Here is a 23,445-nt window from a genome sequence, read left to right on the forward strand (position 1 = left end):
TTCTTACATGAAATTACAATATATATTAAAATGCTTTAAACTCAACAACTACTTATCCTAAGTTGTTATCGACTTATCAAAGTTTTTGTAAGAAAAGCTCTAAAAATTATGCCATTTTGATATTAAATAATTTATGTTTTTATTATTTAAAATAATCAAATAAAAATATGTTGTTATTTTGTTGAAGAATGCAAACATTTCTATAAAAATTACATTGAAATTTTAACTATATCAATAGCTATAAAAGTATTCAGTTAAATTTGTTCTACTCTGTATATAAATATTAAAATATTAATAGTATTCTATTAATTAAAACATTTGAGTTTTAAAGTTATTATTCTTATTTATCAAACATTGGAAATCATTTCATTAACATTCTAGTATCCCCTCAAATTAGACCATTCAATTTCGTGGCTGCAGTTTATTCTGGGGAACCAGTTCAGTTGACATAATTGGTGATAAAAGGTGATAAATCACTAAGAATATTATGGTATTTAAACAGTAAAAAACTATCAGTATCTCAAACTGATATTATTACTAACTATTTAAACGACAGAGCAAATAGTTTGTCAATAACTGCTGCTAGTTTATCTCATCGTGGAAATTATACATGCGTAGCATAAAATATCGTAGGAATGGATTCGTATTCAGCCTATTTAGAAGTGAATGGTACACAAAATATATGATCTTCACTTTATTTCATTGCGTTGTCCTAACTTATTAATCTTTTTGCTATTATATGCTGATAATTTATTATTATATAATTTATTAATAATTCAGTTGTTCTTTAAAATCCTTTCAGAATTTTTTTTTAGAATATAAAAATTTATGAAAAATGATTATAAATTCAAAAGTTAAAATTATTGTCATAACTTTCAGTACCACCTCGAATAAGACCGTTTGAATTTGAAACACCAGTTTTTGCTGGTGAACCGATTCAGTTGACTTGTTTAGTTACGAAAGGTGATATACCTTTAAGAATATCATGGTATTTTCACAGTACAGAGATAACCTCATCTCAGAAAGGCGTTTACACTAATTTAATGGGAGATAGATCTAGTATTTTATCTATACCTTCTACTGGGCTATCTAATAGAGGAAATTACACTTGTGTTGTCAAAAATGCTGCTGGGAAAGATTTTTATTCGGCGTACTTAGAAGTTAATGGTACAATTATTATTAAATTGGAAAAGCGTATTTGATATGTGTTGTAATTTAAATGGCTTTTTCTTTTTTCTTTTTTTTGTTGCTATTTATTATTTTTAACTAATTTTCTCCAAATGTTGTCCATATACAAACTTATACATTCAAAATTATTATTTTTGTTTACAATTCAAATATATATTTTGTATTTTTTTAAGTATTTAAAAATTAATACTTTTCGCATAAGTTAAAATGTAATTGTTAATTACAGTACGACCAAAAATATTACCGTTTTCATTTGGTGAATTGCCTAGTAACTCTGGTGATCCCGTACAAGTAGTTTGTACTGTTATTAAAGGCGACAAACCTTTAAGTATAAGTTGGAATTTTTACGGCGAAGAATTATCTTCTAATATGGGTGTTACTACTATGCCTATTGGAGATTCAATGAATGTTTTGTCTATACCCTCTGTTGGACCAACTAATCGGGGAAACTATAGTTGTCTTGCACAAAATCCGGCTGGATATGATTCATATAGAGCTCAATTGCTAGTCAACGGTAGACTAATTTAAATTCATGTTTTAATAATTGATTTATAAAGCATTCCTATCCCAAAATCTTTCCATGTATTTTTTTATAATATATTACTTTCAATTAGTTGTTGTAATGCAATGAATAATGATGTAATAGTTTACAGATTCGCCTAATATAATTTGTATAGTATTTTAATTAAAAAATGCAACAAATGTATTAAGGTCTATGAGAAAATATTAATTATCCTAAGACTTGTCATTTTTACAGTCCGTCCACAAATATTACCATTTTCTTTTGGAGATAATCCAGTTAATGCTGGTGATAAAGTACAAGTTGGATGTACAGTATCAAAAGGGGACCAACCTTTGCGTATAAGTTGGAATTTTTATGGGGAAGAATTATCTTCCAATATGGGTATAAGTACAATGCCAGTAGGAGATTCCATGAATGTTTTATTTATACCATCTGTCTCACCTTCGAATAAAGGGAATTATACTTGTGTTGCGAAAAATGTTGCTGGACATGAAACATTTACTGCTCAACTTTTGGTCAATGGTAACCATTGCTGCAGATTTTTGCATTTGACTTTGATTGGTTTATCAAGATTGCTAGAAATTGTAGCTGATTTTTTCCATTTATATATCCTCGTCCAGTCAAAAATTAAATTATAAATGTTTGGAGAAATTCATAAAAATAAAAATATAGATTTATGTATTTATTGAATTACTAAGTATTAAAATCATTATACAATGTTATTTTTAAGAATGTGCTTTAAATTAAAGAGGCAACGCAGAAAAACGTACGTCTTATAGTGAATAATGGCAACTATTATTACAGTGCGGCCAAAAATATTACCGTTTAGTTTTGGCGATACACCTAGTAGTGCTGGTAATTCTGTACAAGTTGCATGCACAGTAACAGAAGGCGATAAGCCTTTGCGTATAAGTTGGAATTTTTATGGAGAAGAATTATCATCAGACATGGGAGTTAGTACTATGGCTGTTGGGGATTCAATGAATGCTTTATTTATATCATCTGTAGCCCCTTCAAATCGTGGAAATTATACATGTGTTGCAAAAAATCTTGCAGGATATGATTCTTATACGTCACAACTTTTTGTCAATGGTATCAATTAACTTATATATAATTTTTTATCTATGTGATTCATTTGCAACTATCCTTATCCAAGAATATCCAACTGTAACAGTAAAAAATAAATTTTCTTTCAGTTAAGTTACCAAGATTAATAGTTATTTTTTTTAATATAAGTATATCAAATAATACAATTATAGTATAATTAAAAAGTCTCAGAAATTTATAAAACAATTTTTAATAAATTAAAATAATTTTGTAGTACGACCAAAAATATTACCTTTTTCTTTTGGTGACACTCCAAGTAATGCTGGAAATACCGTGCAAGTTCCATGTACTGTAACGGAAGGTGATAAACCTTTACGTATTAGTTGGAACATTCATGGTGAAGAATTATCATCAAATATGGGCGTTACAACTATGCCTTTTGGTGACTCAATGAATGTTTTATTAATATCATCTGTNATAATATATAAATATATTATATATTATATATAATATAAATACTATATTAATTGAAAAAAAATCATTTTAATTAAAAACTTCTAATCTACAATTTATAACTTAAGTAATGATTAGAAAACAAAATTAACTTTTAATATTTCACGTATAAAAGTTATCTCAACTATTCTTTCAGATTCAATTTTTTAAATGTCACATTTTATATTTTAGTGATTTGTTACTAATTTAATTCATATGTTTTTATTATTGCAAATTATTGTAAAGGGAATTTAATTTCAAATATTTACCGTAAAGCTATATTTCAGTTCTACCAAAGATTGTACCTTTTTCATTTGGAGATGGTCCTGTAAACTCAGGTGAATCAGTTCAAGTTGTATGCTCTGTTTCAAAGGGAGATCGTCCCATGATGATAACATGGAATTTTTATGGTGAAATGTTATCATCTAACATGGGTGTTACTACACAAATGTTGGGAGATTCCACAAATTTTTTATCCATTCCATCGGTTGGTTCCTCTAATCAAGGAAATTATACATGTATAGCAAAAAATAATGCAGGATATGATACATATTCATCTCAACTTGTAGTTAATGGTATAAAAATACGACTAAACTTAATGTAAAAATGCTAGCATGGTAATAGTATAATTGCAAACAATTAACACAACACATTAAAATATAGTATCTGTTATTTTCGCGTTTTCTTTCTGTTAAAATATCTATATTTTCAATATATATATTAATTGAAATTTTATTTTATTCTTATTCGAAAATTTTAAAAGTTGTATATTTATATTTTCATTTAAAACGTATCTAAATTAATACAAAATAATCTTTCAGTTTTGCCTAAGATAATCCCATTTTCCTTTGGTAATGATCCTGTAAATGCTGGTGAGACAGTTCAACTATCATGTTCAGTATCTAAAGGTGATAAACCTATGTCAATAACATGGAATTTTTACGGTGAAGAACTTTCATCTCACATGGGTGTTATTACTCAAATGTTTGGTGATACAACGAACTTTCTATCAATCCCTTCCGTTGGTCCTTCAAATCAAGGAAATTACACATGTTTAGCTAAAAATTTAGCGGGTGTTGATACATTCACTTCCCAACTAACTGTTAATGGTGATTAAAATAATAAAAAATCATGATTGAATAGCATGACTTGAAATAAAAGTATATACATTTATTATTTATGTAGTTTTTAGGAAAAGGGATAGCTTTTTATACATCCATTCATTTATTTAGTTCATTTCCTTTTAACACATATGATAGGCTTATTTTTTAAATAAATAAACAGAAAAGTCAATAGTAAAAAAATCTCAACATTTATAATCATGTCATATTTTTAATAAGTTTAAATATAACTATTGTTTAGAATTTTTTCACTCCACAAAATAATTATTATATAGATAATTATAATTATAATAATTATCTACTTAGTAAAATGTATCAGTACAGTTAGTACATAAATATGTATACAGATAGTATCTGTATAATTTCATGTTTAGGTTTATACTTATACTTTGTATTAAGTACATTACTTCAATGGCACTATTTTAATTTATAAATAACTGGTAATTTTAGTTTTACCGCATATTGTTCCATTTTTTATCGAGGAACCTGTGAGATTTGGTGATAGTTTACAATTAAACTGTCACGTCTCAAATGGAGATAGACCTCTGAAATTGATTTGGCTATTCAATAATGACGATTTGTCATACGAATTGGGTTTGACCACAACAAATCTTGGTTCAGCATCTAGTATACTTACTATTAATAACGTATTACCTACCAACTCTGGAAAGTATACATGTATAGCTTCAAATCCAGTAGGAGAAAATTCCTACTCGACATATATAAATATTGATGGTACATAAATTTTCATATAGTTTTGATTTGTGAATATACTTGTTCAAGTGTTATTAACATGTGTTATTACTGTGTTAACATTCGATTTATCTAACACAGTCCTACGTAACAATTATGATTTGTTGTATTTGAATAATTAAATCTTAATAATTCAAAATATTTGTCATTAAAGGTTCAAAATGTAGTTCTTGAATTTTGAAACTTATATGTAATCAATCAGACTACTGGTTTAATCAATGGCGGCTAACATTATACAAAAATAGCTTCAAATTTAAATTTTGGATTCTCTAATTATTTAGCTGAAAGTTTTCCTAAAAACAAAATAAAAAATGAAAAAAAATAAAAGAAAAATGTTAATAAATTATTAAATAAAATTAAAAATAAAATGATTTGTCAGTTCTTAAATTATTTATATCAATTTACTTCACATTAAAAAAATTCAATGAAGGACAATTATGAATGTTTTTGATGTTAAGACAATTATTATAATTTTCAAGTCCCTCCTAAAATGACACCTTTTATGTTTGGTGATGATATTCCCGAGGCTGGTGAAACAATATCAATACAATGTACAATATCTTCTGGTGATATTCCGGTTGAGTTTGCATGGTCTTTTAATGGTAGATCAACAAGTGATTTAGCAAATGTATATGTTTCTAAAATTGGACGAAGAGTTAGCTCATTAACAGTAGAATCGATAACAGAAAAAAATGTCGGAAATTATACCTGCCTGGCTAGAAATAAAGCTGGAGAATCCTCTCATACAGCTTCATTATTTGTAAATGGTAACTACGTAGGTCATTAATACATAATTTTTGCCAATGCATGTTGATTTACAACTATTGTTATGGCGAATCATCTTAGTTTTCTTTTATTGTGATCCGGTTTCCATTATTAACTTACACAAAATATTTTAAGTAGAATTTTTATAAATTTGATTTTTTTACTGACTTGGATATGTCATATTTTTTATCAATGCAGTACTTAAAAAAAAAAACTTACAGTAAAATATTGTAAAACTTTTACATTATTGTTATTTTCTTTAAATGCGAATATAGTTTTTTTAATAATATGTGAAATTTCTAGGTACATAACAACAAAATGATTTATTGTAAACTAACAATAGACTTCAAAATCAGTGTAAAGTCTTTACTATATATATATATATTTAAGGATATTTAGTTTGATTATTTTATGATTATACTTAACGTAAAAGCTTATATAGTAAATTTAAATAATCTCATGTTAATTAAATGCATATTGCACAGACATTTCACAAGAAAAATATATGTTCAACTTAATATCTAATATGAATATTCATATTAAATTTTGATAATATTATGAAATAGTTAAAAAAAATTTCATTCGTTTATTACTATTGTGTGTAAATTGTTAAAATTTCATTAACTTAGACATCTTGAAAAAATAACCATTGGATACTTTAATATAATTTTCAATTAAAAGTTTATCTTATTGATCATTTTCGACAATTTTTAGTNTTCGTTTATTACTATTGTGTGTAAATTATTAAAATTTCATTAACTTAGACATCTTGAAAAAATAAACATTGGATACTTTAATATAATTTTCAATTAAAAGTTTATCTTATTGATCATTTTCGACAATTTTTAGTTCCTCCTCGTATTGTGCCATTCAGTTTTGATGAACCTATATTTTCTGGTCAATCAGCTCAAATTTCATGTTTAGTATCAGAAGGTGATACTCCTTTAAATATTTCTTGGTGGTTTCATGAATCAGATAAATTACCCTTATCGCCACTGCCTAATGGAATATCAATTAATAAGATGGGAAATAAACTATCCGTGTTATTTATTGAAACTGCATCGTTTTTTTTTGCTGGACACTATGTATGTTTGGTTGAAAATAGAGCAGGGAGGTCAAAGTATACAGCATCATTAAATGTCCATGGTAAACCATCACATGTGTCATGTAAACATTGGCTTTTCAAGTGCTTTTAAATTTTAAGAGAATCGTAAAACTATTGCAATATTAATTAATCCATTTCCTTAAATACTTATTCCAAGAAATCTATCGAAATAATTTGGGGATATTAGGACTTTTCGAATAGATATTATATTATTGTTTCAGTCATTCCCCGAATCGAGCCATTCAGCTTTAGTGATCCTATTTATGATGGGCAATCTGCACAAATAACGTGTTTAGTTTCTGAAGGTGATTTACCTCTTAACTTGTTTTGGACTTATCATGATGCTGAAACATTACCACTTCGTGGTGGAATTTCTATAAATAAAATGGGAAGCAAGGTTTCAATGCTCTATATTGAAGCAGCATCTTCCAATCATGCTGGAAACTATACATGCATTGCCAGTAATCGAGCCGGACGAGCTAATTATACTGCTACATTGCACGTCCACGGTAAAACAATTACCTCAGGGAATTGTTTATACAAACGTTTGTCTGCTTTTAGATTTTTATTTTTATTTTTTTTTTCCTTCATTAATTTTAAAATTTATATTAAAAAAAAAAAGTTATAATTTAAGAACAATTTTTGACATAATTTTGGAGTAATCGCTTTACACAATCTCAGTTTAAGACACTGAACACATATTTTACACATTTTATTTCAGGCTAAAATTTTAGCTTCGATGCGAAGCTGAGAAGGTATTGGTTTTACTAAGATGTGTTTTTTTTTTTTGTGTCTGTTACCACTTTTTCTCAGCTCTCACCGAACCGATTTCTTTCAATGATACGTCAAAAGATCACAAATCGTATCTAGTCGAAGACATTACCCTTAAAAATTGAAAAAAATTCCCTCGTTCCCCGTAAAAGGGGGAAACCTCCAAAAAAATTACAAATTTAAAAATCGCTAATTTTCGAAATTTTTTCAATTTTTTTTACTTAAAAGTGCCATAACTTTTTCAAAAATAAACATATCAATATAATTCTTTTTTATATAGATGCATAATATCATTACCTTTCATTTGGTATATTTTTTTCATAAATTTAACCCTTAACCTGCCCACAAGGGGGGATTTAAAATGACAACTTTTTCACAAAAAATTAATTTTTTTAACTTAAATTTTGAAAATGTTCCGGAAGGTCTGACACTTTTATATATATCTTAAATTAAAGCTAATGTAATATGCTTTATCATGAAAAAAAAAAATTTCGGACTTTATCTTATCTTCATGGTGAAAATGGCTACCGAATGCTATTTTTGTGTGAAAATTTTCGATTTTGTATTTTCCATTTTTAACTTTATTATGCTATAACTTTTTGAAAAATGTATGAATCATTACAATTTTTTTATGAGAAGTAGTATTTATATAGATCTTTCATTCGACATACTGTATTTTTAAATCGGATCATTTTCCTATATACGAGGGGGGTTTCAATCTAAAAAATGCATATAGAAAGTAGAACTTTTTCAACTAAACTTTTGAAAGTGTTCCGGAAGGTCTGACACTTTTATATATATCTTAAATTAAAGCTAATGTAATATACTTTATAATGGTAAAAAAAAATTTCGGACTTTATTTTATCTTCATGGTGAAAACAGACATTAAACTTAATAAAAAAAATACGATTTTTGTAAAAAAATTCTTTTTTATATTTTTAACTTTATAATGCTATAACTTCTCGAAAGATGTATGGATCAATATAATTCTTTTTTTTGTAGATGCATGATGTCTTTACCTATCATTTGGTATATTTTTTTTATAAATCTGACTTTTTACCTGCCTACAGGGGGGGATTCAAAATGACAACTTTTTCACAAAAAATTGACTTTTTCAACTTAAATTTTGAAAGTGTTCCGGAAAGTCTGACACATTTCTATATATATTAAATTAAAGCTAATGTAATATACTTTATTATGTAAAAAAAAAATTTCGGACTTTATTTAGTCTTCACGGTGAAAATGGCTACCAAATGCTATTATTGTGTGAAAAATCTTAATTTTATTTTTTACATTTTTAACTTTATAATGCTATAACTTATTGAAAAGTGTATTGATCAATATAATTTTTTTATGGGAAATACTATTTTTTAATAATCCCTTTTTCATTCGACATACTTTATCTTAATCAGGATATTAATAAGGAACTAGCAGTTTATGAAGCTTTTGGAATAATCCACCAATTTTTTAAAATTAAACACTATCTAAAGATTTGCATCGAAGCGTTTTTTTTTGATAGTGATTTTAATCACTGTCAGATATCATTATACTTGATCCAACTATGCCACGTCACCACTGTGCCGCGACCCCCCTGTGCTGGGTTTTTTTTTTTGTATACTGCGCCCTAAAGTTTAGAAAAATTGTCTTCCAAAGTGTTACATAGAATATTTTAATTATCATTACAATAAAAGTTGAGCCGTTTACTAACGATAAGTATAGGATANTTTACTAACGATAAGTGTAGGATAAATAATAGTATTTCAACTAACATTTTTGTTCGAACTAGTTAAGATTTTTAATAATGCATTACGTATATTATTGACAAAGTAGTTGATAAACACTATAAAAAAATATGAGATAAATGAACTGCATCAAAAAATATTTAAATAATGTCATTGGATGATACTGGAAGTTATATTTGTAAACTTATACTTTTTAAAATGAAGCCAAATTAGCTATATTCTTAAATCCTTTGAAGTATAATGTACCTACTAATATTCAATATTGTTTTTTGTTTTTACTGCAACTAATTGAAAATAAAATACAGTTATAATGAATTTTAAAATACATCTAAAATAATATAATTTTATTATACGTCGATATATTTTGTTATTATTTCTCTAAATAGGTTAGGAATTTTTCTTTATTTATTCCATTATTCATCCTATCCTTAAATTCCTTTTTGTTGCTTTAATTTTTAATGCTTGAACGTTTACATGCACATTTTAATGCCTTACTAAAATTGAGATAATTTTTATATTTTTAATAACAAAAATGATAAAATTGTGGTGTTCGAATTTTTATGCAATTACAAGTAAAGTTCTAATATTTAATTTCCTCTAAGAATACGAAATAAATACTAATATTTCATTAAATTTGTTCGTAATCAGTAATTTAGTTATGAGAAGTGATAACCATAAACTGTTATAACCCAATGCCTACAAAAAGAAGATCTTTCTATAGTAATTAGTTACTGAAATTTAACTTCAAATTCAGAAAACAAATTTATGTATACATTTAAAGATTCGAACACTACATCAATGCATGTTGATTAGCAAATAGTTTTTTTTTCTAAATGCACTATTTTTATATGCTTTTTTAGTTAGAATACTAATTTACGTCTTAACGGTGATTTAATAATTATAATTTAATATAAATAACTTCAAAGTTTTTATGTATTAAATCACTTAAGGACATGCTATTGTTTGATTCTTTCTCTGAGTAGAGCGAATAAATTAATCTATTTCAAACATTATACATTATACATTAAATATTATATTATATATCATCAAGGGCGATTTTACAGTTAATTTTTAGGGAGGTGTGATGTGAATTTTATTAACTATTGGAGATATATTTGCTTAAGAAAAATACAAAGTATACATTATAAAGTACATTATGTATAATATTATATATAATAAGTATATTATAAAAATTTCGATTACTAATGACTTAAAATAAAAGTTTGAGTAGGGTGACACTCTCCCTCATACCCCTATAAAATCGCTTTAATACTTAAGTTTATACTTCATGTAAAGAAGTTAAGTATAAATTTAACAAATATTTAAGTATACAATTAATCTATATTTTAGAATTTTTCTTAAAAGTTCGCTCTACTTACGTAGTTAGTATTTGAGTAAGAAACATAGATCCAAAACTATATTAAGTTCATTAAAAAAAATATGATAATAATAAAATGTATCTTCACAATATTATTTAAAAAAACTTAGTTTTTTTTTATTGAAAGACTTATACCTTAAAAGAAATTTTGGGGTTTTGGTTCTATGTTTCTCTGTTGTTAAATAATGGCAAGAGTTCATTAAGATTTTTAATTCATTTTTTCATTACTCGAAATGTATGATATTATTCACTTAACTTTTTTACTCATCTTGAACTCTAGCACATTATCATATTGTCAGATAGGAAAATTTGTTTCCAAAATTTTAATTGATATTATTATTTAATAGTTCCGCCTAGATGGATTCTTGAACCAACTGATAAGGCATTTGCTCAAGGGGGAGATGCTAAAATTGAATGTAAAGCTGATGGTTTTCCTAAACCTCAAGTTACATGGAAAAAAGCTATAGGTTTGATAAATGATATAACTTCATGTCACTAATATACAATAAAAAGTATATTGTATATCTAGGTAATTCTCCTGGAGACTACAAAGATATAAAAGATTTGAAGTTAGGGAATGATGATATTAGAGTTGAAGAGGGAACACTTACAATTCACAATATTCAGAAAAATCACGAAGGATATTATTTATGTGAGGCTGTTAATGGTATTGGATCTGGACTTTCAGCTGTAATTACAATAGGCGTACAAGGTTAATAATTAATAAAATTTAATATTTCTTGTATAATTTATTTTTATTTTATTTTAGCCCCTCCTCATTTTGAAATCAAGGCAAGAAATCAAACTTCTGTAAAGGGTCAATCAGCTGTTTTAGAATGTATGGCGAAAGGAGAAAAACCAATTGGTATTGTATGGAACATGAACAACAAAAGATTGGATACTAAAGAGGAAAATAGGTATCTATTTATTCAGTTGATTTATATAGCTAGTTATAATTCTTTATTAAATCATTATATTTTGTTAAATAAAGATATACAATTAGAGAAGAAATAATGGTCGATGGTGTCAAATCTGATTTGAGTATTAAAATTACAGATAGGATTGATACTGCTGTATTTACATGTATTGCAACAAATTCTTTTGGAAGTGATGATTCTAGTGTACAGCTTATTGTTCAAGGTTTACTTATATTATAAATTATTTTTCATTTAAAATATTAATTTTAATAAAAATGTTTAGAGGTACCTGAAGTACCATTTGGACTTAAAGTATTAGATAAGTCTGGCCGTACAGTGCAACTTTCATGGTTAGCTCCATATGATGGAAACTCCCAGATAACTCGCTACATAATTGAATACAAATTGATAAAAGGTATTGTCTTTTTAAATATTTAATCTTATTCTCTTCTAGTAGCGTATTAATGAGAGGCATGACCCCTTTCCTGAAATTATTATGAAAACTTAATTTTTTTTGAAAAATATTATTTATAATAACATTTTAAGAATATATATTTTTTTTTTGTTAAAGGGGCTGTTAGGTAAACATTGCACTCATTGTTTCATAGTCATGTACATATTTAACTTTTTCAATTATTATAAAATCATTTACATAACTGTAAATATTTTTAGCTCTAATAAAAACTTCTTATTAAATTAAAAAAAAAAAAACAACCATGTGTAACTTTTACTTTTAATAGGTAATAATATTTTAATTATAAAAAAATAATAATAAAGTTAAATCTAAAAAAAGTATAATTGAGAACTTATTAATTAAAAAAAAAAAATTAATTAAATCAACACCAAAAAATCAGTTGAATAAAATCAAGGGATACGCATTATTTTGAAAACTAATGTTTTTATCATCCATGCTAAACATTTATTTATTTAATTTTAAATAACATTTATTATTTAATAACTATTTTTAATATTGTAATTGTAAATTTTTTAATGCATATTTTAATTATTGTAACAATTTTTGTAATCAGTATATATTTCTATATTCAATAATTTACTTAAAATAAAAAATTGGCGATTTTTCTTTCAATGTTTAATATTTTAATTATTAAAATTACTATTAAATTTGAATAATTTAGTTAAATGAGTTTTATAGGCTTATTGGTGGTGATCATTATACATAAAGATAGAAATTTTTCTTTAACTTTGTATTGTTTTTATTTTTTCTAGTGTTTAAATAGAAAATAACAATTTTTAGTACCCAAAGTGATGTAATATTATATAATTTGTGTTATAATTCAGGTCTTTTGGAGTATTAGTGAATGTTGTGAAAAATACTAAAGTTAGAAAAAATAAATTTTGTGTTACATTTTAATTTTTAATCTTATTAGGTACATGGGAATCTAATGTTGAAAAAATGGATACTACTGGTGATAAAACAGAAATGAGTGTTTTAAACCTTCATCCAGCAAAAACTTATCACTTCAGAATTGTTGCTGAAAATGGAGTTGGAGTGTCAAAACCATCTGATCCAATAACTATAATTACATCAGAAGAAGGTAGATAATAATTATTTGTTTTTTATTTTTTAATTTATAATACAAATAAATTTTATTAAAATTAGCTCCAAGTGGAAAACCTTCAAATATACGTGTAGAGGCAGTTGATGAAAATACATTAAAAGTTATATGGAAAGCTCCAGAACGAGATGAATGGAATGGAGAAATTCAAGGATATTATGTAGGTTACAAACAATCATCATTACCAGAAAATAAGTTTGTTTTTGAGACTGTAGAATTCAGCAAAGAAGAAGGAAAAGAACATTACCTTGAAATAGTTAATTTAAAGTATGAATTAGTAATTATTTTTATAACAATTTTTTTTAATAATACAAAATACCTGCAGAAAATGTGAAAAGCTTAATTAATATGATGAATGAATGTGTTAAAGCTTTCATGGATTGTCTTGTTGCTTGAAGTACTTGAGGATATATCCATGTTTGCAGTTGAGTCCAAAACGTCAGAACTCAACTGCAAACATGGATATATCCTCAAGCACTTCAAGTAATATGATGTAATACTCAGATTAAATATAAATAAATTATAAGTTGAATTTATTTTATCCTGAAATATGTTTGTAAATCAAACTAATAGATTTTATATTGACATAATATTTGATATTGTATGAACAGTGGTTATACAAAATATTAATTTTATTTTAATGGTGTAAAATTTTATAAAAATTAAATAATAATCAGGCAATCACAAAAGTATATAATAATAGAGAAATGCTTTTTCAAACAAATAATACCAGTGAATTCAGTACTTTAAACAATTTTATTAGTATAAATATATATGATGAATCTTTATCATATATATATATCAAATTTGTTTATTATGTATGCTAAATATCTATAATAAATTTCATAAAAAATATATTCATTATATTTTTATTTTTTTAAGTTAATGTAATAAAATAAATGTTAAAATTTTACCTAGGACATATACACAGTATACTATTGTTGTTCAAGCATTTAACAAGTTAGGCGCAGGTCCTATGTCGGATGAAATAAAACAATTCACATCTGAAGGTGTACCTGAACAAGCACCACATGATACAACTTGTACAACTCTGACATCACAAACTATAAAAATTTCTTGGGCTTCTCCTCCACCAAATACAGCCAATGGTGATATAAAAGGATACAAAGTTATTTATGGACCAAGTGATTCATGGTTCAGTAAGTTTAAACTTATTTTTTTTTTTACTAATTTTTTCACAATTTCTTTTTAATTTTAGATGAAAGCACAAAAGATACAAAGATAACTGTATCTAAAGAAACTATTTTACATGGCTTAAAGAAATTTACAAATTATAGTATGGAAGTTTTAGCTTTTACAGCTGGGGGAGATGGAGTTCGTACCCCTAAAATTTACTGTCAAACGGAACAAGATGGTACTAACTCATAAATTATTTAACTATAATGAAAACTTTTTTCAGTAGTTATTTTCATTTTTTTTTAATTTAATTAGTTCCAGAAGCTCCATCAGCAATTAAAGCATTAGTGATGTCAACAGAATCTGTGTTAGTGAGTTGGAAACCACCCGCTGAACCAAATGGGGAAATAAACCAGTACACAGTTTATATTAGGTCGACTGGTGAAAATAAAGATGTAAAGTCGATAGTTTAATTTAAATTATAATAAGAACTTTATAAAATAGTTTTAATCCTNTAGAATTTTATAAAATAGTTTTAATCCTTTTTTATCTTTCAAACAACTAATTAGGTAACAGTATTGAACTTGCAAAGTTTGATTCTGTAAACTTGGCTAGAAAGAATTTAAAACTAAATGTCTTCATTTTGAGTCAAACTTAATCATTTTAATATAAGGTTTGAGTATAAATTATTTTATTAGATATGAATTCAGAATATCAAGTTAATTTTTTTCATAGTTTAATTCTTACATAAAAAACTTGAAAATTGCTAAAATATTTAAAGAATAAACTTGTTAATATTTAAATTAGGTACTATTTGTATAATATAAATAAAATATAATTAAAATTGGAAAATTATTAAATTAGAGTCGGACTTAGTGTTAAAAATTAGTTGGTAACTACTAGTTTTGAAATTACTTCATCATTAAAAGAAATATTTTGTTTAGATAAAATTATATGTATGTGTGTTGTATAGAAAGAAGCAAATTTGGTTCATAAAGTTGCAGCAAGCCAAATGAGTTTTGAAGCATCTGGATTAACCAAGCAAGAACCTTATGAATTTTGGGTTACTGCATCAACTAATATTGGCGAAGGACAGCCAACCAAACCACTTATCATTGCCCCCAATACTCGAGGTAATTAATCAAAGTATTTGTTTTTATTTTTAATACTTAATATGTTTTTTTTAGTTCCCGCAATGATTGCTTCATTTGATGATATATTCACTGCTACTTACCGTGAAGATGTTAAACTTCCTTGCTTGACTGTGGGTGTGCCAGCTCCAGAAATTACATGGAAAATAAAAGGTACTCCACTTGAAAATAATGATCGTATTCGTCAATTACCAGAAGGTTCGCTACTAATAAGGTCAGTTACAAGACAAGATGCAGGAGAATACTCATGTTTTGTTGAAAACTCTTTTGGAAAAGATAAAATTACTCATAATATTATGGTATTAGGTAAATAATTTGATAATATTTTAATATACAAGTTTTTGACTTCAGTGGGAATTGGCTGACTATTATTGTTACATAAAGTATTAATTTTTTTTGTACTTATTAGCTCCTCCGCATAAACCACAAGTATCAGTTGGTGAGACTACTTCTAACACAATCACATTAATGTTAAAACCTTTTGCTGATGATAAAGAACCAGTTCATGGTTATACAATTAAATATAAGCCTGAATTTGGAGACTGGCAAACAGCTCAAGTAGCCGCTAAAGCTGAAAAATTCACTCTAGAAAACTTGTGGTGTGGATCACGTTATCAAATAGCTGTAACAGCTTACAATTTGTAAGATATTATTTTATTATATTTTATTAAAGATTATATGTGTAACTACAAGATTGTTTTTATATTGGTATAGAATTGGTACAGGCGATGAGTCAGATATACTAATTACAAAAACAACGGGTTCAAAACCAAAAATACCTGAAGCAAGCAAATTTATAGAAGTATCTGCTACCAGTGTAACTCTCCATCTAAATGCTTGGCTAGATGGTGGTTGTCCAATGTTATATTTTGTAGTGGAACATAAAAAAAAGTAATAACATTAATATTATCACTGTATAATGAGAACATTTAATTTTTTAGTTAAGTAATTAGAAATAAATCATTAAACTCAATATTTACGTAATTTTAGAATGCAACCAGAATGGACTCAAGTATCTAATAATGTAAGACCTGGTGGTAATTTTGTAGTACTTGATTTAGACCCAGCTACTTGGTATCACTTGAGAGTAACAGCTCACAACAATGCTGGTTTTTCTGTAGCTGAATACGAATTTGCTTCACTCACACTAAGTGGAAGTAAGTTAATTCAAATGATCTGCTAAAACTAAAAAAAAAAACTATGAAATTAAGGCAGTTGGTGTAGTACTTGGAACAAATTTTTTCTTAAAGTAATCATTTCTAATTTAAAAATACTTCCTTGTTCCAGGTACTATAGCTCCTGCCAGAGAGGTTCATCATAATGGTTTTGGTTCAGCTACTGAAACAGCTATCCGTATTATATTAGCCAACCTTAACCTAGTTGTACCTGTAACATCAGCTTTGTTAGTCATAATTGTGGCTATAATTTTCCTTTGTTATTTGAAGAAAAAAGGAGATGAAATAAAAGGTTAGTTATTATTTTGTTTAAGGTACTATTGCTCCCCATGTTCAAGATGTGACATCTATTTATACATATTTTCCATGGATACCTAAATGGATTGATTTGAACGTAGTAGTTCCTACTACTGCTACAATTATTGTTATTATTGTTGGTATAATTGTAGTTTGTGTTGCTTGGTCTCGTAGAGTTCATGAAAATGGACAAACAAGATTACGAGGTATTTAATAGTTGCCATCAAATAACAAGTTTTGACATAAACATTTTTACACTTTAATTTAGTAATTCTTAAAAAAATCAGAAATTAATAATTACATTTTATTAGATGATATGACTGTATACAATCAATCTATGCTTATGGGTGGTAATACACTTGATAAGAGACATGCAGATTTTAACGACGAACTGGGTTACATTGCACCTCCCAACCGAAAACTTCCACCTGTTCCTGGATCAAATTATAACACTTGTGATAGAATAAAAAGAGGTATGAACTACTACTCTGTTATAACAGAACATCTATAGCTCTAAAAATATTAGAGGGAATATTATTTTCAATTTATGTTTGCTTTTTATTTCAATTTTGAAGATTGATTTTATACTATTTTTATTTAGCATTAACTTTTTATTTTTGTTTTCATCATATTTATAAATCAGGTTTTCCCGGTCCTTACAATGGTCATGGTACATGGAACCCTAGAGCGCGTCATATGTATGAAGAACTTAACGATAATAGTCCTAGGTGTAGAGGACATTTACCCCCTTGTCCAGGTTCTGACGAAACAATGTACACCCGGTGTAGAGGTAAAATGATGATCAAAGGATTAACAAAAGATGCACGGTGGCTTATTTTAACTAATATCAGCAGTTTGCGAATTTAATTAATAAAAGTGTGCTTAATGATATATATATATATTAACAAGCTTTACCAGTAATTTTTGAAGATAACTATATTTTATGCTTAAACTTAAAAATGTATACCCATAACAATGAGTATTTCATTTAGAACTAAATGACATTTAAGTCTACTGAATATCAGTATATTTTATATTAATATGTAATGAATAGCTTCAAAAATTGTCATAAATCTTATAAAATGGATTTATTTAATACATTATTTCAGTTATTGGTAAATATCCCAAGAGTCTTTTAAATTGATTAACTATAATTAAATACTCAATAATGAACTATTGTAAAAAATGAATTAAATGCATTATAGATAATTTTTTTCTAATATAATTAGTTTTAATAATATTAAATATACACATAAAAAGGTATTAATTAATTTGATTATTCTATTATCAATAAAAAAAATAAAATGATTGTTTTTTAGTTAGTATGTCATATTGTAGTCTTTGGAGGTTCGGGTGTTAATGTATTTAAAAATGTAATAATGTGTTATTTAAGTAGATAATTTTTATTTTTTTAAGATTTAAATAAGAAGTTTCAATTATACAAATTTCTTTAACTTAACTAAATTTTTACAATTAATAAAAAAATTAAAAAAATTAATCATCTAGTAATCTAATATATCACAATATAAATCTTATTTTATGTTATTTTTTATGTTTTATTTTATTTTATTTTTGATTATAATTTATTTTATTGAACATCCTATTAATGAATATATCTACAAGTATAATAGTAGTAGGATGACATTGAAAATTTATATTTGCTGAATGTACATTAGAAATTAAATATCATTCATTGTTCTTGATAAATTACACAGTACAACAAAATTGCATAAATTATCATCATGATTCTATACATATAATTAATAAGTAATGACATTATACGTGAAAAATCCGTAATTTTACATATACTTCAATTGTAGCTAAAATATTGATGGGAGAGCAAATTTATGGGCACATTTGAAATCATCATTAAAAAAGAGGATCTGAGACGATAAAAAATATTTCATTTTATTCCATGACTCAAATTTTGTCGAGTTATATTGTCTTAGTAAAAAAATTTCCTTATTTAAAATCTACACAAATTTTCTATTAAAATTAACCTATGCATAAAATAATATGATAAAATATACTTATTACTACTTATTTATGATCTTATTTGGAAAAATGATAAACAAGACAACTTTATTGAAAAAAAACTCGAAAAATTTGTTTTTAATTTTTGTAATTTTTATTCAAAATTTGTTTCAACTGGGTTTTACTGATTAATCCTAAAACCATTCAAAAATTTACAGAGTAGCAGTACAGTAATTTGTTTCTAAAAAAAATTTCAATGTATTAACTACTTATTTTTTTTTAACAAATTTTGTTAAAAAAATTTACAAATTTAATGTGCATATTTTATGTTTTTTTTTTTTACTTAAAAATGATTTTTTACAACGATAGTTTTTTCATCTTTGGAAATAATCAAAATATGCATAGACCTTTATACATATGCTAGAGTAATCTGTACTTCCTCTGAATTCTATCCATCCTTACATTAGAATATTCTATTAAATTTTAAAAGTAAAGCTATTAGACATAAATTATATACAAAAAATTCTTTACTGCCATTAAATAATTTAAGCATTCATTGATTAAACAAATTTATTTTTTTTTAATTAACTTAATTTATCTTTATTTATTTAAGTTTTTACGTTAAAATTTTATGACTAATAAGTTATTTAAATAATATATAATGATTGAGCTTATATTTTAATATTTTATGAGTCTTTGTACTATTTAAAAAATTAATTGAATTTTTTCTTATATTAAATTCAAACCTTCTTTATCTGTCGCAAAATGCCTGGGGCTCAACTGAAATTATATGTAGTATGATATTGTATTTTAATCATTTTCGCATAATAACAGGAGTAGATGGTGAGGATATTTGCCCATATGCAACATTCCATTTGCTCGGATTCCGTGAAGAAATGGATCCTTCTAAAATGCCTTTCCAGACGTTCCCACATCAAAATGGTCATTGTGGAACAATGGGACCCGGCGGAACTATGGTTAGCAATGGAATGATGCACCAATGTCCAGGGACTCAAACCATGGTAACATTAATTGGATCTATTATTTCAAAAATTCGTTAAATACAAAATTTCCGAATTTGAAAAAACTAAAAAAACTGTCTAAATTAAATTAAAGATAGACAATTTAATAAAAGTAAATACATAATTAACTCAAGTAAAAGTAAACACAAGTACTCAAGTAAACAGGGACAATGCCGATATGTTTAATGTTAATAAATTATAAATTTAACATACTAAGTTAAAAATTAAACCAAAAAATATTTTTAACATAAAAAGTTAAAAAAGTATAGTTACTTTTTAAATCATTTTGATTTTACATAAAGTGCTATTCTGATTTCTTAATATTTGAGCAACACTAATGCAACTATAGAAACTTAACTGAATAAGTTCAAATATTTCTTCACTCCTCCGTCAAAAAATTCAAAGATTTATATTTATTGTTAAATAAATATATTAATGTAGCAGGAGTTAGTTTAGTCTAGCTTCATTCACCAATGATAAACGTTTGTAACACATCTTTCATCATAATTTAATGTATTCATATTAATATATATACACAACACCTTATTTAAGCTATCAGAGCTATTTTTAGAATATTCCCTCAAATCTGAGAGCAGGTGAGCAGCTATGATAATAATTATTTTCATCACATAATAATATTTTAGTTTATACTGCAACAGAACGAATCTTGGTTTTTATAGATTTTTAGGATAATCAACAAATAAATTTGATTTATAAATATTTTAATACCTTCAAGGGGTAATTTTATTTTCATAACAATTAAACTACAAGTCTTCAAAAAAATATATCTAAAAACAGTTATTTTATCATTATTAATAATAATCTTAATTTGTCAAATTTTGAGATACGCTCTCTTGATGTATATTCTTACAATTAGTAATAATAGTTAAAAATCAAGAAAATAAATTTTATAACTTATTGGATTAAAAATCGCGTAAACAACCAAAAATTACTATGACATTAATCTTAGCTTGATAATAATTATCTAACAATATGATCTGATCTAAGTTTCTTCAACGATAAACTAAACTAATTAAGTTAAAAAATTAAAACAAATTTACTTTTAACTTAACTCTAACGTTTTAACTATTTAATTTTCACCTTTTAATTAGATATTTTATATATCTTTAGTAGTACTTGGAATAATGATACTTTGATTTATTTTTTTACACAATTTGTTAGTATAAAACAAACAATGCAAATTTAGATATATTTCAAGTTCTAGGGGTTTTTAACCTGAGAGTTCTTCTAAATACGCCATTGTGTAGCATAGCTATCCATACAGTTGAATAAAATTTCTTGCAGTTTAACACAGAAAACCGTTAAGTACCATTCACTTAACAGGTTTTGCATTAAACACTTTTAAAATTATACAATTATAGAAAAACGATATTTGATTGGTATCTATACTAAACAATGTGTTTAAATTAAATTTTTATTTTATAGATGTAAAAACATCGTTATAATATATTTTTTAAGTTTTATTTTTATATTTGAGTATAATTTTTAATTACATCAATAAAAGGCACATTCAATAAAAATCTCGAGCATTCTCAAACAAATGTTGACGAATTAATCATTATATTTAAAATTATTTCTTTAGCCACGAAACGGGCGTTATTCACACGTTGGTGGAGCAGCTAGTTCAATGTTTTCACCTGAATACGATGATCCAGCAAATATAGGTGATGAATACGGAAGTCAATATGGTCAATATGGTGCTCCATATGACCAATATGACGGCCGCAATTCAATTAGTCATCAGAGTGTTGGTAAGTTAAAATAAATTTTGACCAGTTATTTAATCATCATAAAATACTTTTGCTGTTCTATGATAATTCTTCTTTTGTTAACTAATTTTAAATGCGATAATCGTAGTGTTTTCAGAATAATTTTCAATTTAAATTAAAGATTTTAAAAGGATATATTTAAAAAATAATAATAGGAACAAATCTATGTTATTTTTCAAAGGTATACTTAATGTTGTTCATGACGTGATTCAATTTTGATTTTAATTATCTAAGGAAAATTTTTTTAGTCAAGAATTTTGATCATTATAATGTTATTATTTTATTAGCGATTAATTTATTGAGTTGATAATTCAAAGTATTTTTTTCTCTTTGTTACCTATTATCCATAGTTGTTTAGTTAAACAACTGTACTGAATCGTTAACTTTGATGTGATGAATTTTTAAATCATATTTTATTTTCGTAAAAAGTATTATAGTTTATTTACTTTTTTTTTAAAGTCCTTTTCTTTTTTAATAACTTGTAACTAAGATGTGCATAATTACTTTAATTTTGGATTAGAAGCTTCTTACACGTACACCTAGGAAATATTAAAAAAATAGACTTAATTTTTTGTTCACTGTTTGAATGTTATATTTTACATAGTAATTTTTTACAAAAATTATAATTGTCCATTATTTTTAATCAAAATAATGTTATATATTTTAGCGGAAAATAAAATTACGTTTTTGCTTACTATATTTTAAACTTTAACAAAATTTTTATATTATTCTGTAGGAAGTCTAGAACCACCTCTACCTCCTCCTCGAAACCATGATCCAAATGTTAGTAATACTAGTAATGAGGCCAATGATTCCAAAGACAGTAATCAAATATCAGAAGCCGAATGCGATCAACATAATGAACTACCTATTCAAGAGATTAGTGGTAAGTTTTATTTATACGCAAAAAATTATTTTTTGTTTTTTAATTGAGTAATATTGTATTGCAATGCTAAAACTGCATAGTTTAAAAAATGTATTTTGCATTGACCTTGATCTTAATGGTCAAGTTTATCTATTGGTTAGTTAATTTAATTTTAAATACACAAAGAGGTTTATTCATTTAGTATATTTAAATAAGAAATATTTATTATTAGTGCAACTATTAAATAAATTTTATCATAATGTTATATTTTAAATTACTAAACAAAAATAATAAATATTATTTCAACAAAATAGGCAAACGTTTGCAGCCACATCCCAATGCAAGAGCAATTTTAGTATAAAAGGTAAAACGTGTTAGTTATTATAGGGGCTTACTAACTCATTAATATCATAAACAATATATAACAAACATTAGAATTCTTTAAAAAACCTTTGAANTATAACAAACATTAGAATTCTTTAAAAAACCTTTGAAATATTTTTTTTGATATTTAAAAATTTTATTTGAATTAACCGAGAATACTTGTAATCTATTCATTGGCGTAAATTTAAGGAAACATAGATTTTTCCTTCACCCTAAAAATATTTTTATGTAACAATATATATAGATTTATAATTTTCTAAAAAAATTGGAG

General features: G+C 25.6%; 1 protein-coding gene across 50 annotated transcripts in view; it reads left to right on the forward strand.

Moving 5' to 3' along the window:
• Window positions 1–23,217, forward strand: part of LOC126894099 (cell adhesion molecule Dscam2) — a 60,269-nt gene extending 37,052 nt beyond the window's left edge. For 15 of the 50 annotated variants that reach the window (XM_050664819.1, XM_050664791.1, XM_050664796.1 and 12 more), the window contains 23 exons: window positions 6,739–7,035; window positions 11,233–11,352; window positions 11,415–11,597; window positions 11,655–11,802; window positions 11,877–12,025; window positions 12,086–12,217; window positions 13,191–13,358; window positions 13,424–13,646; window positions 14,298–14,539; window positions 14,599–14,754; window positions 14,832–14,971; window positions 15,490–15,649; window positions 15,704–15,973; window positions 16,077–16,308; window positions 16,382–16,558; window positions 16,658–16,824; window positions 17,157–17,345; window positions 17,451–17,612; window positions 17,783–17,929; window positions 19,948–20,135; window positions 21,739–21,907; window positions 22,662–22,811; window positions 23,105–23,217. In XM_050664819.1, coding sequence (XP_050520776.1) covers window positions 6,739–7,035; window positions 11,233–11,352; window positions 11,415–11,597; window positions 11,655–11,802; window positions 11,877–12,025; window positions 12,086–12,217; window positions 13,191–13,358; window positions 13,424–13,646; window positions 14,298–14,539; window positions 14,599–14,754; window positions 14,832–14,971; window positions 15,490–15,649; window positions 15,704–15,973; window positions 16,077–16,308; window positions 16,382–16,558; window positions 16,658–16,824; window positions 17,157–17,345; window positions 17,451–17,612; window positions 17,783–17,929; window positions 19,948–20,135; window positions 21,739–21,907; window positions 22,662–22,811; window positions 23,105–23,151 — 4,016 coding nt within the window. In that variant the 3' untranslated portion in view covers window positions 23,152–23,217. Of the gene's footprint in view, window positions 1–1,414; window positions 1,703–1,945; window positions 2,234–2,515; window positions 2,804–3,537; window positions 3,826–4,071; window positions 4,360–5,603; window positions 5,892–6,738; window positions 7,036–7,215; window positions 7,504–11,232; window positions 11,353–11,414; window positions 11,598–11,654; window positions 11,803–11,876; window positions 12,026–12,085; window positions 12,218–13,190; window positions 13,359–13,423; window positions 13,647–14,297; window positions 14,540–14,598; window positions 14,755–14,831; window positions 14,972–15,489; window positions 15,650–15,703; window positions 15,974–16,076; window positions 16,309–16,381; window positions 16,559–16,657; window positions 16,825–16,954; window positions 17,135–17,156; window positions 17,346–17,450; window positions 17,613–17,782; window positions 17,930–19,947; window positions 20,136–21,738; window positions 21,908–22,661; window positions 22,812–23,104 lie in introns of all 50 variants that reach the window. The other 35 variants (XM_050664826.1, XM_050664828.1, XM_050664827.1 and 32 more) reach the window with 11 other exon arrangements.
• Window positions 23,218–23,445: the final 228 nt, after the last annotated feature.

Source organism: Daktulosphaira vitifoliae, unplaced genomic scaffold, assembly GCF_025091365.1.
Source record: "Daktulosphaira vitifoliae isolate Bord-2020 unplaced genomic scaffold, ASM2509136v1 Scaffold_1, whole genome shotgun sequence".
In the NCBI taxonomy this organism is placed as follows: Eukaryota; Metazoa; Arthropoda; class Insecta; order Hemiptera; family Phylloxeridae; genus Daktulosphaira; species Daktulosphaira vitifoliae.